The 16,062-nt window shown below is 37.3% G+C and overlaps 1 protein-coding gene and 1 pseudogene across 3 annotated transcripts in view; both read left to right on the forward strand.

Moving 5' to 3' along the window:
• The window catches only part of TYW3 (tRNA-yW synthesizing protein 3 homolog), a 33,147-nt gene extending 17,486 nt beyond the window's left edge, over positions 1 to 15,661 (forward strand). For 2 of the 3 annotated variants that reach the window (XM_006146042.3, XM_006146041.3), the window contains one exon: positions 8,097 to 9,214. In XM_006146042.3, coding sequence (XP_006146104.1) covers positions 8,097 to 8,316 — 220 coding nt within the window. In that variant the 3' untranslated portion in view covers positions 8,317 to 9,214. Of the gene's footprint in view, positions 1 to 8,096; positions 9,215 to 11,177; positions 11,426 to 15,622 lie in introns of those variants that run through there. The other variant, XR_001370200.2, reaches the window with a different exon arrangement.
• LOC102468139 (cytochrome b-c1 complex subunit 7 pseudogene) lies at positions 670 to 1,171 on the forward strand (annotated as a pseudogene).
• Positions 15,662 to 16,062: the final 401 nt, after the last annotated feature.

Consider the following 16,062-nt stretch of genomic DNA (forward strand, 5'->3'; position numbering starts at 1 on the left):
GACTTTTTTTTTTTAGAATCATTTATTTATTTATTTCCATTTGTTATTGTTATTTTTTTCTTTATGTGATGAGAGAAAGAGAGAGAAAGGGAAAGTGAGAAAGCAAGCCACCAAGTCCAGAACTTGAACCATGGTTGGCCATGTGGGAATCTAGCGCCCTTATCCACCACACCACCTTCTGGCCCCCATCCAGACTTTCTTAATCATGGTTTGTCATTTGAGCCATAAATGACACAAAATTATTGTATTTTTGTGAATTTGAGAATTCATAAAATTATCGACGTGACTATTTTCTCAGTTCCCCCAAGGATGATATATAACTCATACCATCTTAGATATATTGGAGAGAAGTTCATTCATTATATACAGTGGATATTTTATTGCACTAGAGCTTAATTTTCTAGCTACACACTGGTTAAGAAAATTTGATGGGACCAGCAGTTGGCGTAATGGCTATGCCGCTGGACTCCCATGTAGTTAACCACAGTTCAAGACCTGGACCTGGTGGCTTAAACTCATGCCAGGCGCGTGTGCATGCGTGCCCAGGGTCCCAAGAGGAGAATGGAAGAGAAGAGATTGTGGCGTGGCCATGCCCCACTGAGGTGGGTGTATTCTCACTTTCTGTCTCTCTGTCTGTCTCTGTCTTTCTGGCAAGTGCACGCACCCGATAGCAAAAACCTCTCAAAAATAAAAAAGGAAGAAGAAAACTTGACCACAAATGCTTATTTTTGAATAAGCGTTCTTGAGGATTTACCCAGAAGGCAATGCTTCGCTCTTGGGTCAAAATGGCGAGCAGGCCAGCCATTTCAGCCTCAGGTCAGTGGCTGAATGATATTCAAAAATGGTATTATAATGCTGCAGTATTCAATAAACTGGGTTTAATGCGAGATGTGATATATGAGAATGAAAATGTGAAGGAAGCTATAAGAAGACTTCCTGAGAACCTTTATAATGACAGGATGTTTCGCATTAAGAGAACACTGGACCTGGCTGTGAGGCAGCAGATCGTGCCTAAAGAGCAATGGACAAAATACAAGGAGGATAATTTCTACCTTGAGCCGTATCTGAAAGAGGTTATTCGGGAAAGAGAAGAGAGAAGAGTGGGCAAAGAAGTAACTAGGTTGCAATCGTGGATGCGGTTGTCCTTAAAGTATTTTTATGAAGTTGGGGTTGAACCTGAAAACTTTAATTTAAAAATAATTTGGTCTGCAGGTGTATTACTTTAAATAATTATCTATTGTAAAAATAAATAAATAAATAAGCATTCTAACTAAAGTAATGATTTCAGATAAGCAAATTAAGAGCTCCCAGCCTCTCCACCAGACTGCAGAGTTTTAACTATATATAGATGCTCTTTGATGCCATTCCTAAAGTTTACTACATGAGTTACGTAGTAGTCTGGTGAGACTGTTTGCTAAAACACAGGAGGTAGCAAATCAGTTTTCTCTGTTTCCTTACTTGAATTTCAACAAGATTATAAATATAGCCCAAGATCAACTAACTACACCTGGTGAAGTTAATTGAGCCACGTTCACCAACTGTAATATCAAATTATGCTTTAAATCCATTGACTCAAAAATACATTTTGAGATTATAGTGTGCATACAGCTATCAAGAAAGTAATGCTCATCATATAAAAATCAGAAAAAAATTAAAGAAGGGTAAAAAGTGTCTTAAGATACTGATTAGAAGATTACATGTGAATTCAGAAAGTATGAACAAATTAGGGAGCTCCTTTGGGAACAGCTATGCATTCAACCAAATGCAGAGAAAAAGTTACCCTTCTGAAGTTGAAAAGAGAGAAAAATAATAAACATTGGAGGTGATGAGTCCTATAATCAGACATTGAGTTCCAGAATTGGTTTATCATAATACCAAAGTTTCATAATTCAAATATCTATAAAAGGATTTTTAAAACTCTGAATCCCAGGACCAGCAGTTAATGTAATGGCTATGTTGCTGAACTCCCATGAGGCTGACCATGGTTCGAGTCCCAGACCTGGTGGCTTAAACTCATGCTGGGCGTGTGCGTGTGTCCATGCCCAAGATCCTGAGAAGAGAATGGAGAAGTGATTGTGGCTTGGCCATCCCCCCTAGGGGGTGATTTCTCACTTTCTGTCTCTCTGTCTCTCTCTCTCTTTCTGGCGAGTCCACACACCCTATAGCAAAAAATCTCTCCAAAAAAAAGAAAACAAAAAACAAAACTATCTGAATCCCAATTTCAGCAAAAAGAAGTATTTTAGAAACATGAAAATCAAAGTTAAGAGGTAAAATATATAATTTCTAGGTGAGAAATAAAAAGTTTGGAGATGTAAAAGGAAGGCTTTCTTTGTAACTATCAGTAAGAGATCAGGACATGGGTCAGATAAAGTAATTGAATCCTCACAGTGGTTAATTTTTTAAAAAACTTGGGTGGTAAAAGATACACAGTATGAAATTTACCATACTAACCAGTGGCATTAAATCCATTTACATTGTTGTACAACCAGTGTCCCTCTCTAGAACTCTATCATCTCAAACTGAAATTATGTACTCATTAAAAAATAACTTCGTATGGGGTCAGCAGGTGGCATGGTGGTTGAGGGTGCTGGATTCCCATCACAGTTGAAGTCCCGAACCTGGTGGCTTGCTTTCTCACTTTCGCTCTTTCTTTCTCTTTTTGTCCCTCTCTGGTCAAATTTAAATAAATAAATAAATAATGAATGAATGAATGAATGAATGAAATAATTTTTTTAAAAAGTAAATAACTTGCTGTTTCTTATGCTCCTAGTCACCTGGTAACCACTATTTTATTTCCTCTATGAATTTGACTATTACAATTATCTCATACAAGGTGGATCATACAATATTTGCCCTTTTGTATATAGTTTATTATGCTTAGCTAGTGACTTCAAGGTCCATTCATGTTGTATCATGTATCAGAATTTTATTTCTCTGTAAGGCTGAATAGTGCTCTGTTTTATTTATACCACATTTTCTTTTTATCCATTCATCTGTCGGTGGACATTTGGGTTGTTTCTGCCTTTTAGTATGGTGTACAAAAGTGAGTGTCCAAATATCTGTTTCAATCTTAGCTTTCAGTTCTTTTGGCTATATACCCAAAAGTGGAATTACTGGATTTTATGGTAATTCTGTGTTTAATTTGTTGAATAGCCACAATACTGTTTTCTACATTACTACACGATTTTACATTCCCATTAGCAATGAGAAATTGGAACCACATCTTTGCTGACACTTATTCTTTTCTGTTTTTTAGATATTAGTATTTTTATAAGTTTGAAGTTGTATCTCGTTGTAGTCTTGCTTTACATTTCCATGGTGACTTAGTGATATTCAGCATCTTTTTGTGTGCTTATTGACCATCTGTCTATCTTCTTTGGAAAATAGCTATTCAAGTCTTTGCCCACTTTTAGCTGAATTGTTTCTTGGTTGAGTTGTAGTAGTTCTTTATATATTCCAGATATTAATCCTTATCAGATGTATGATTTTCAGGTATTTTCCCCATTATGTCTGTTGTCTTTTCACTCTCTTGATACAATTCTTTGATGTACAAAAATTTTTAATTTTGTTAAAGTCCAACTTATATTTTTTCTTTTGTTTTCTGTGTTTTTGGTGTCATATCTAATAAATCATTGCCAAATCCAGTGTTATGAAACTTTTCCTTATGTTTTCTTCTAAGTGTTCTATAACATTAGTTCTTATGTTTAGGTCTTGAGCTGAATTCTGAGTTGACCAATGGTTGATTTTCAGTTCTAATAAGTAAATGACTGAGTTCAAGATTGATAGAAACCCTTTTTTTTTTGCTATTATTTCTGCCATAACTGCTTTCCAGGTTACATATGAACTCCATGCATAACCCTTTCCAGCTCTGTCTTCAGTCTCTCCCAGGTGACATACCTGGTTCTTGATAGCAAGGATGTCAGTTATTTCCACAGTAGCTTTAGTTTATCATACAAGCAATGGATTGCTTCTGCTTTCCACAAATATTTACACAGCGACTTATAAAATTTAGAGAACTCCTAGGCATTGGAATTCAAAGATGAATCAGACATGGATCCTACTGGGAAAGCTCTTTAGTAACTTAATTGGGAGTCCAGACAGGTTTAGATAAATAACTATAATTCAACACAGAAAGTGGCAAGTGCCCTAAGAAAGGTATAGAATGCTCTAGAGTTTCAAAAGAGGAAGCAGTTAAATTCATCTGTGCACAAGGAAAAACAACAACTCCTAGAAGTCAGTGAACTGGGCCTCAAATATAGACAGGATTTTTAGGGAGCCCTGGGGAAGAAGGGAATTACATGGTAGGTAGAAGGAACAGCAAGCAAGACCAAAAAGATAAAAAGGAGGTGGCAATGCTTAAGCTGTAAGTCCTTTTGGATCAGCAAATGGTTTGCTTTACCGAGAAGATAAAAGAATACAAATTTCTGCTCTATCACTGCTGCTTTCCTTCCTGCTTATGGTGCTCCTTCTTAGTGTCCTTGTAGATTTCTCTATTATATTCTGCATCTTCATTAAATTTTTTTCTATAAATTTATGTACCTGGTCTAAGACTTCAGCTACTTCCCCGTGATTTCTGGGCCCACATATCTAATATACTAATTAAAATATCCCACCAGCCTTTCCTTAATATGTTTTTCATCTTAGTTTGAACTCCATAGCCATTTTCATAATTCAGATTATTATCATCATTTACCAGTATCATTTCAGTTTATTCTTACTGCAGAAAGGAAGTATGTACCATATGGAATTACATTTATTTAAATTGTGCGTGTTTTTATTTTCCATTACGACATGGTCACATCCGAATAGGGTAATTCCTCTCTACCTCATATACATATACCCATGCATCACACACACACACACACACACACACACACAAAGTAATCTCTTATCCTAAAGCATAACACAGAATCTGGCTTATAATTAAAGCCCAATAAATGTGTATTGAATTAATCATGAAAGATAAAGGAACTTGAAAGTTAGCATATTGAGTTCCCAAAATGCAAAGACAAGTTTCTTATTCTTTATTATATCCTGAGTGTCTTGTATGAGAATAAAGATTAATAAATGTTTACTAAATTTTCTATAAATAGTGCTACTTTTAAGACTTCAAAACACTAGGATGGTTAATCTGGAAGATAATCACACAGTAAGAAAGCTTGGAGATGGGGTGAGCAGGAGAAAGGTCTAGCTACATAGTCTAGGTTAGGAACAGCAGAACCCTGAGTAAGAAGATAAATCGGAACGATGCTGCAGAATACCCACCAGACACTGCAGCATGCTGGAAATGGGGGAATACAGAAAAGGAGGAGTAAAGAACAGACATCTCAAGATTCTTCATAGTTGCTAGTCTTATAAAATAACTCAGCTAAATAAATAACTCACACATTCCCCTATATACTTAAGATCAAAGAAGTAAATAATATAAAGTGCACCTTTAATTTTCTGATACTTTCTTTTTGGGTATTTTCCTGCCCTCTATCCCCCATCCATTTTTTTCTCCTGGTAATTCCACTCTATCAAGTAGCCACCTTTCATCCATTCTTATAATTTAGCCCAAGCTGGATTGGGTCTTATTCCAAGAAGCATTTCATGATCTTGACTGGATGGAACACAGTGCCCCTAGCTCCTACATTATCTTTTTCATGGCAGGTTGAATGTGGTTTTCCAGTTCCGTAGCTCCCATTAAACCATGAGCACCATGAGGGCACAGACCTGGCATAGGCACAGTCACATACATGTTTTTAACAAGAATGCTAGAGCTTAATCACATATTTATATGTATGTGTGTGTGTGTGTTTGTGTGTGTGTGTGTATAAAATATGTATCAGAAATGTATCAGAATAGCCATCTCTGATACTTGTGAATGATGGAGGCATAATGAAAGTATGAAATTAGGCCTAGATTTATGTTATGTTGCTGTTTTAGACTCAAAGCAATTCTAGTTTGTTACCACAAATGGATTTTTAACCGACCTCGGAAGACAAGAATGCATTTTCTCATGACTGGCCTGAAAAGTCCTCTCTTACAGAGAACTAAGTACAAGTTGTCCTATGGCATGATACTCTTGACTGCAGACTATAAGAATGGAAGACAATTTGTTTTTTTTTCAAGGGGGGAAGAAAAATAGTTGCCTGAGCATACATTTTTTTTATACACTCACAGCTCCTTTTGTTACCTGTGAGAACTGAGAAAATTATACCCTGAAGATTGGATTTTAGAATGCTGTGTGAAGGGTCATAATATGAGGGGAGAAAATGTAATTGGAAAACAAATTTCTGACTTTTTGAGAAAGATAGTTTCTAAAAGGACTTTTAAACTTCTCTTAAAAGAAGAAAAGGAAAACTAGTATTTAAAGTTTTTTACTATTGACTTTCAGCAAAAAGAATCTTTTTCCCATTTTACCAATTTTCTTTTCTTTTTTTTTTTGGCACCTTTGAATTTTTAGGTTCTTTATTAGAAGATTAAAGTAAGGATTGTTTTTAATTACCTTTTTTAAAATGCAAGTGACAAGACATTTTATAAAAGCTGCTAATTCTCTGATTATAAAAGAGTAATTTAATCTTTTATTTTCTAGAGATAAGCATAATCCAGAGAAAAGATTTGGTTACCTAACCCTAAAGTGCAGGGTGGATGAAGAATGGTGAAGTTAGGTAGTACGTGAAGTTTTGGTATCATGGACAGCATCTTATGAGTAGAAAAAAGTAATCCATACCATCATGTGGTATGCTCAGGTTGATGTTTTAGATAAAGTAGAACATTCTATTAAGTCATTCTAAGGAAGCACGTTGGAAGATGAGAAGAAACTGGTTTTTTGTTTTGTTTTGTTTTGTTTTGTTTTTCTGGTTGGTGGTGTTTTGGTTTTTGTTATAGGGAGTGTGCACTCAACAGAGAGGGACAGTGAGAAAAAAAAATGAGAAATCATTCCCCAGGGAGGGATAACCAGGTCCCAGTCCCTTCTCCATTCACCTCCTGGGATCCTGGGCATGCATCCACACAAACCCAGTGTGATTTTCAAGCTGCTGGTTCCAGGACTCAAACTGCAGTCAGCCATATGGTAGTCCAGCACTTTAACCATTATGCTACCTGCTAGTCCTAGAATGACACTTGAAATTGCCTAAGATGATAAGACCTGGAAAGAAAGAACAGATCAAATGTAGAAGTTTTCATGAATATAACAGACTGTACAGAATTTCGGTAGATGACATGAGCAGAAGTGAAGGAACATAGTGCAGAGAAGTGTTGGTGACCCAACTGAATTTTGACTTCATCTCTCAACTCTGTGCTAGGCACCTTAAGGAAAGAGTAGTAGAACAGTTTCCACTTGAGAGAGAGAAGGGGAGATGCTTCCCTGGAAGGGGCAGGGACAGGTAAGGGAACGTGGTTAGTCAGATTTCAGGTAAATAAGGATAAAAAGTGTAAGCTTAATGAAAAGGTTATTATCATAGAACAAAGTCTAAAGAGCATGCTTTTTTTATGGTATTATTAATAATACTCAATATATGGGTAAACTAATCTTTTTCAAGTATTGCCTTTAGAAAGTTATTTTGTAGTTCATCTGATGATATGGAAAATATTGTTAATAAATACTAAATTTCAAAAGTTAATATAAAACTTCTCATATAATGTTCTGATTATATAATAAAATAGATATGTGTATATACAAATTTGTTCCTCAGAGTACATTAATAAATTGGAAAGGAAAATACTGAGAGTGGTTATTCCTAAGTAGTGTGTATAGGTAATCTATATTTATAACCTCAGAAACTTTTTCAAATTCTCTAGAATGAGTTTTTATTACATCTATGATTTTCTTATGAGAACAATCATTATTTCTGTTCGATCCCTACATCTGGTATGGAAATTAAAGTCGTCAAGAGGTGATTCCAAACCAGTTTTCAGGACTGTCCTTAAAGAGCTATAAACACTTTTCTTAATTAAATAATGGTAAAGACAAAAAAGCATAGTATTTCTTTTATCTTCCTAATGCTAATATGAGACATTGTCAAATTTACATAACTTATAAGTTCTAGGTGTATTTCAATCACTCGTTTTTTAAAAAAAGCAGATTTAACAATAGATTTATTTCTTTACAGGTTTTACAACTGCCTTCAACATGCTTTAGAAAGGGAAACTACTACTAACTCTCCTGTTAAGATCAAAGAGAAAAATAACCGACCATATACTCATAAGAAAAAAAGAAAGCCAGAAAAAGCTCATGGCGAGTGTATTAATGGAGAATATGATAAAGATCTTGAAAATGACGAAGATGACAATCCAGGAATCGGTGTTACTATCTTCCCCAAAGATTACTAAGATTTGGTTCTGAAGAGTTTTGTTAGATTATATAATGTTGCTAAGACATTTGCTGAAGCTGCTCTTTATAAGAGTATTTTAGTTTGTTGAGTGTGTCAGCCATTCAGAAAAGCAAGATTTAACTTCTCTGTTTTAGAGAAGCCCGTCTTATAAACATAGATGGCTTTTAAAAATAGCTTTGTGTAGTATTTGCTCATTAAATGCCACCTTTTTTAGTCACAGAGATTCATTGCAAAAAATAAAATTATGATTTTTAGTGCCTTTTTTGTTTCTGTTTCTACTTCTGTGAAACAAGACAAACAAGTATAATACCCTATTTAAAGTCCTTAACATCCGAGATACTTGATTAAAGGTCACAGTAACATTTTAATTATTTCTACATTTGAAACTGCCAGCCTTTAAAGTTTTTAGGGTCAGAGTTTGATTCTGTTGCATGGAGTTCAATGACAATTTTTTTCTTCCTTTTGATCTTGGAGGTAAAATAATCGATGCCCTTTCTGTTCAGGACGAAATACCTGAACTTTCTTTTCTCATTATTTCTCACAAATCAGAGCTTGCCACTGTCACCATTTCTTTGAAACACGTGGGCATCGTTTTTCACTAAGCCTGATTAGAATGAGAACTGACTCAGTCATCCTAATAGAACAGATGTGCGGCGAAAAACTGCAAAGATCAGAAGCCTTGGGTTTGTATTCTTACTGCCACTCAGAAGTTGGAGATATCTGAGCAAATCACTTAATTTTCAAAGGCTTCCGTTTCTACTGCATTATAGCAGTACTAACAGTTCTAATGTACTCTGTTTACACCATAGGCATGTTGCCAGGATTGAGCTTAAAAATGTGAAAGCATTTACTAATAGGCTATTATGCATATATGGTACTATTTAATTTCATTATAAAATGAGGATTTTTTTTTTTTGTGGTTAATACCTTCAACTTTAAAATAAATACATTTTCCTTTCATTTCTTTGATAAATTCAATCACTATACATCACTTGGTTTGTAAAGTGAATTTTCCAGCATGAATATATTTCACACCAGTCCAGTTGGGGATATTTATACACATTATCATCAACAGATAATAATCCATTTCTGTGTCCCATAAATGTCTATTTTTCTCCTTAATGTCTTTCTTCACACTCTCCTCCTTCTTCCACTCTCTTACTACACTGTATCCAGTATCTATAACTATTTTCCATGTTTCTATATCCTCTATCAGTTTCAGCCATAGAGTGTGGACAGTTAGTATATATTAAGTGGAAATGATAATGTCTCTCCTTCATATCCTGGCTTGTTTCCCTCAGCAGTAAATCTTCCATATTTATCTACTTTCTATCAAAAGCCAGGGTCTTGTTTTTTTATGGTTGAGTAGTATTCCATAGAGTATATGTGCCACACTTTTTCAGTCCATTCTTCTGTTCATGGACATTTAGGTTGGTAAAAAAGATGCTTTTATACTATGCTTTCAAAATGTACCAAATCATTAAAATTACATATTAAAAGGGAAATTGCTAGAACTAATGTGTTATAAGATAAAAAATACCAGAATAGCAAATAAGAAACTAATATAGTAAATACTGAGTTGTGACTTTTGGCATTTCCTAATATTTTTATCATACAAGTCTTAACTTTATTTAAGTTACGTCTAGATTTGTACCCAATATGCTTGCCTCCTGATAAATAGCATTTTGTGCTCATTTGTAAAAAAAAAAGTTGTCTTCCTAGATGTCTATAGTCTTCAAAATGAATTTGTCTTCCTAGATGTCTATAGTCTTCAAAATAAAATCAGAGATGGTATCCAGTTAGCTCTAAAGTTACTGTTTGGTGTTTCTTTATTCCTTTCTCTATCATTTCTCTGAGCTACTCTTTTTGGCCTATAACATAAGATACCGATATTTACTGACCTAATTTCTATTCGTATTCTCACAGCATTTAGGAGTCTTCAAACCCAGTCCTCCATTTCAGTTGTTCCAAAAGAGCTTGCTTTGACTCCTCGGTCTCCTTCCTATCTACCTGGCAGCACTGGCTGTTGGCCACTCTCACATCCATGAATCTGCCTTTTCTCAGGCTTCCTGAATGCCATCTTCTGGGTCATTTCCCTGCTTAGAGCATATCTTCCTAGGCTCTCTCTCCATTCCTTTGGCTGTTTTCAACATTTTGTTGCCACTTAGAACCATCTTTAAAACTTTGAAAAAATATGGATAGCACCCAAAAATCTCCAGGGATGGACACTACGTATGTGTATTTAAAACAACAACAGGGGCCAGTAAGTGGTGTAGTGCTGAAGGTGCTGGATCCCACATAGTCAGCTCCATGGTTCGAGTCCCAGACAGTGTGTCTTGAAAAACATGCCAGGCATGTATGTGTATGTGCCCCAAATCCTGAGAGGAGAAGGGATTGTGCTATGGCCATCCCCTCTTAGGGTGTGGTTTCTCACTTTCCGTAGCTGTGTCTGGCAAGGGTACTCTATGGCAAAAATCTAATTAAAATAAACAGGGAACTCACCTCTGTTGCTCTTGAGATCCTGAGATCCCTGACCAGGCCACTTTTCTCTCTCCGCCTTTCAGCATCCTCATATTTGACTAATGTGTAATATTCATTGTTTTTCATTGTGCATAGTGAAATGAATAGGGAAAAGTATGTCTATTCCATTTTCTCAGAAACAAGTGTAACATTTTAAAATTACTGATAATAACAAATTGGAGTGTTGCTGAAGGCACCTCCCGAGCCCCATCCACCTTGTTGTAGTGCTGTGCTCCACCTCCCAGCTTGAGTGTTCTGCTCTTGCTGTGGGCTGCTGGAGCCTCTCCAGCCTAATGGAGAGAAGGAAAAGCTCACAATTCTGTTTTCCCACCACCACAGGTACACGTGCCATCTCATAACCAATAATGACAAGTGCAGAGCTTCCAAAGACAACTCTTTTGTCCAGGAATGGGATTAACTTGGATGTACAACTGCCACCCAAGGTCCCAGAAGGATTACATTGACACTGGGATTTCACTTGAAATCCTAACAAGTGGTCTCCAACTCACCACTTCTGGGACCATCTGCTCAATAAATCACTAGAACTGGAGTAGTGCAATCTTCTGCAAGAACCTGACTTAAGAGAGGTATTTAGATTATTTTTGATTATGTTTTTAATAGTGTTGGCATATAAATAACAGTTGGGATTTTAATTTTGGAGGTTAGCTAAAATATGGCAAATAGTATGAAATGAGTCAAGCTGCTCGAAGCCCAGTTGTGAAGTCCATACAGTCTAGTACAGAGGTAGACCAGTTCCTCTAAAATAAGGCAGTTTGTCAGAATGGCCCAGGCCAGAACAGGGCACACACAGGCTATTTTCCAAAACACCAACTCCTAGGCCCTACTCCAGATCTACAAAACCAGGATCTTCAGTCTGGAATCTAGATTTATTTATTTATTTATTTATTTATTTTTAAGGCTTTTGCAATAGAGCATATGTGCTTGCCCAAGACAGAGAGAGTGAGAAGTAAAGTGAGAAAATCCCCCCGGGGGATGACCACATGCAATCCCTTCTCCGTTCTCCTCCTGGGATTTTTGAGCACACACACGTGCCCAATGTGATTCTCAAGGCGCTGGGTCCCCAAACCAGGGTTGGCCTTGTGGGAGACCAGTGCTTTAACCACTATGACACCTGCTGGCCCTAGAAATCTTTATGATTCATCCAAGTGATTCTGTTAAAATCAGTCCAGCACTTTTAGAATCCACAAGTATTTGGGAACCAGCAGTTAGTGTAATGGCTATGTCGCTGGACTCTCACGTAGCTGACCGCAGTTCGTATCCCGGACCCGGTGGCTTAAAACTCACGCCAGGCGCGTGTGCGTGCGTGCCCAAGATCCCGAGAGGAGAATGGAGGAGAAGGGATTGCGACGTGACCATCCCCCCTGGGAGGTGATTTCTTGCTTTCTGTTTCTATGTCTCTGTCTGGTGAGCGCACACACCCTATAGCGAAAACCTCTCCAAAAAATAAAAAGAATCCACAACTATTCAATTTATTCCTAAAAACAACATTGAAGTGTAACTACAGATTTTTTTTTTTTTTGAGAGACTTTAGCTATAGGGCGCGTGCGCTCACCAGAAAGACAGAGACAGAGAGACAGAAAGTGAGAAATCACCCCCCAGGGGGATGGCCATTCCACAATCCCTTCTCCATTCTCCTCTCGGGATCTTGGGCACGCATGCACATGCACCCAGCGTGAGTTTAAGCCACCGGGTCTGGGACTTGAACCGTGGTCAACTACATGGGAGTCCAGTGACATAGCCATTATGCTAACTGCTGCTCCCACAGATTTTTTTAATGAAAAAAAAATGTGATCAGATGTCGCCACATACCTGTGCCATAGGTTTTGCATATTTATGTTAGAAAAGAGTATCCGATACATTAATTAGTGATGTTAAATTGTTGTCCTTGCCCTTGGGTCTAAGGCAGTTGCCAGGAGGCCAAATATATTAATTAGTGATGTTAAATTGTTGTCCATACCCTTGGGTCTAAGGCAGTTGCCAGGAGGCCATGTGTACCATGCATACATGGCAATGTTGAACTCTACAGCTCCAGAAGAGGTCATTCCTTAGATGACAATACCTATGGCACTCCCTGTAGCTGTACCGAGCACATTCTCATACACCAGCACATAGAGCCTCCTGCCAGGAAGGGAACTTATGTCAGAATGTCCAGATTTCTTCTATTTTAATCAACAGAACTTGGAGTCATCTGCCAGGCAGGGAGAAGAAAGAAAAAAAACGTACAAAATAAGCCCTAAATAAACTGCAGGAAAGAGGCTAGGGTATCCTGTGGTAGAAGGACTGTGCATTCTGCAGTCTTAAAATCTTTCTAAGTGGCTTATAATCCACTGATATTTTAATACACTGATATTCAAGGGAATATTATATGTATATATTCAATATTTATTCCAAATATTCCATAAACTGAGGATATGGATGAGAATCCAGACAAGAGAGGCTGGCTGGCTTCTAATGCCTTTATCTAAAGTAACAGAATTACTCCGGACCTTTTAGCGTTAGTGGAAAGGAGAGACCACGTGCTGATCATAAACCCAAGACAGCGAATCCACCTCACTCCTTAACATCCTTAAATGTATCATTTTATTTATATGTTCAATTAGCATACCCAATCACCAATATTAGTAACTGTTGCACAGCAATTTAGTAATAATTTAATATACAAGATAACCCACTGAAAATTACCTTGTGGTTTATTTTCATTGTAGTTAATTCATCCACGATAAAAGGAGTTTTTTTCTTCCTTCAGAATGTAAGCAGGCATTTATTCCTAAGGTTAGAGTTCTCTGCATCTACAAGTTAACCAATTTTGTGTTCTAAAAGACAGAGAAAGGAAAAAAAAAGTCATGTTTATTAAGAAAATGCTTTTGATTTTGAAGTTCTAAGCCCGAAGTCATACACTAGTGGCCAAGCAGATGTGTTCTGTTTGGCCAATATAGAAGATACTTTTCCTAATTCAGTCAATATTTTAAAACATAATGTTTCTACATTTAAAGAATAAAATGTGATTCGCTAGTTTATGTTTTGTTTCCTTCCATTGGAAGATCGGACTACATTGGTCCCACATTCTAACATCATAACCCTGGGCCAGCCAAGCACTGGCTGCTCCTTTTGGATGACGTTTGCACAGCCAGGTCCACCACTCTATTAAACTGTGACTGAGGAGAAAAACTGTATTCCCATCATTTTGTATCTCCAGTGTCTTACACGTTGTTGCTTTCCAACTAGTGCTCTCTAAACTATTTTAATTTATAAATGTACTCAGTTCAAGAGTATTATCTAGCTTATCATTTTATATAATTAGAGCTTAAGGGACCAGCAGTTAGTGTAATGGCTATGTTGCTGAACTCCCATGTAGCCGACTGAGGTTCAAGTCCTGGACCCATTGGCTTAAACTCATGCTGGGCGCATGTGCATGCATGCCCAAGATCCTGAGAGGAGAAAGAAGGAGAAGGGATTGCGGCATGGCCATCCCCCTGGGGGGTGATTTCTCACTTTCTCTCTGTCTCTGTCTTTCTGGCAAGCACATGCGCCCTGTAGCAAAAACCTCTCCAAAAAATGAATAAATAAAAATAATTAGAGCATAAATTAAAGATATCATGCCTCTTTAAATATTCTAAATTGTATCTCTTTAAAATGAGGACAGTTTCATATAATCTAAACATGATTATAAAGTTAGGAAATTTAACAATTATTCAGCATATTTATATAACCTACAAAACTTTTTCAGATGTCATCAATTGTCTCAATGACATCAGCTAGGTAAACTGAATTGCATTTAATTTTGTTTCCTTAGTTTTAGTCATTAGTGATCAGTTAAAAACCTTTGCCTTGGGACCAGCAGTTGGCATAATGGCTATGTCGCTGGACTCCCATGTAGTTGACCACAGTTAAACTCATGCCAGGCGCATGTGCATGCGTGCCCAGGATCCCAAGAGGAGAATGGAGGAGAAGGGATTGCGACATGGCCATCCCCCCTGGGGGGTGATTTCTCACTTTCTGTCTCTCTGTCCGTCTGGTGAGCACAGCCCCTATAGCAAAAAAAAAAAAAAAAATGTTGACAATTTTGAATAGAATTTGTTTTAAAAAATAGCTATCAATTCATGTTTTTCTCATATTCACTCATAGATTCAGGTTATGCATTTGGAGCAAGAAAAATACATAGCTGATTTGTTCTTCTCGGTGTGTCACTTCAGAAGGCACACATGACTTCAGGCTGTCTGCTTATTGGTAATGTTAACCCTGATTGCTTGGTTCACATTCCCAATGTAAACAACCTTTTTCCTGAGACTTTGGGTACACATGCACAGGCACCCAATGTCATTTTGAAGCTACCAGGGATGGGACTCAAACTCCAGTCGGCCATGTGGGAATCCAGCACCTTACCCATTATGCCACCTGCTAGCCCCTTACTCACTAGTTGTAGCATCTATTGATAATTCTTGTCTGAATCAGTAACTACTAGGTTTGCAAAATAGTGGTTTGCTGTCTCCATTAATCCTACATTTTTAACTGGCATTCTACTTTAAAAGAAAGCTCTTTCTGAGACCAGCAGTTGGCATAATGGCTATGTTGCTGGACTCCCACGTAGTCGACTGCGGTTCGAGTCCCGAACCTGGTGACTTAAACGCATGCCAGGCGCGTGTGCGTGCGAGCCCAAGATCCCAAGAGGAGAATGGAGGAGAAGGGACTGTGGCGTGGCTATCCCCTGTGGAGGGTAATTTTTTGCTTTCTCTCTCTCTGTTTCTCTCTGTCTTTCTGGCTAGCACACACACCCTACAGAAAAAAACCTCTTCCAAAAGAAAAGAAAAGAAAAGAAAAGAGAAGAGAAGAGAAGAGAAGAGAAAAGAAGAAAAGAAAAGAAAAGAAAAAAGAAAAGAAGAAAAGAAAAGAAAAGAAAAGGAAAAGGAAAAGAAAAGAAAAAGCTTCAGAGAGAGAGAGGGAGAGAGAGATGAACTCATGGATTCTTGTTTTATTCAATTGGTTATAATCCATTACCATTCATTTATTTTTATGCTTATATTGTCCCAGATTTGGCCAGTGGGAATCCCTTCAGGTAGGCCCCTGTACACTTTTGACATACCCCATCAATTGTTGAGTATTTCTCATCTGCAGGAAGATGTTCCAGCCTCATTTTGTACATTTACTGCTCTCAGCCTTAGGATCAGCCAAACAGCTCCAGTTCCTTTAGATGGGGATTGGCATT

Source organism: Tupaia chinensis, unplaced genomic scaffold, assembly GCF_000334495.1.
Source record: "Tupaia chinensis unplaced genomic scaffold, TupChi_1.0 Scaffold000164_1, whole genome shotgun sequence".
In the NCBI taxonomy this organism is placed as follows: Eukaryota; Metazoa; Chordata; class Mammalia; order Scandentia; family Tupaiidae; genus Tupaia; species Tupaia belangeri.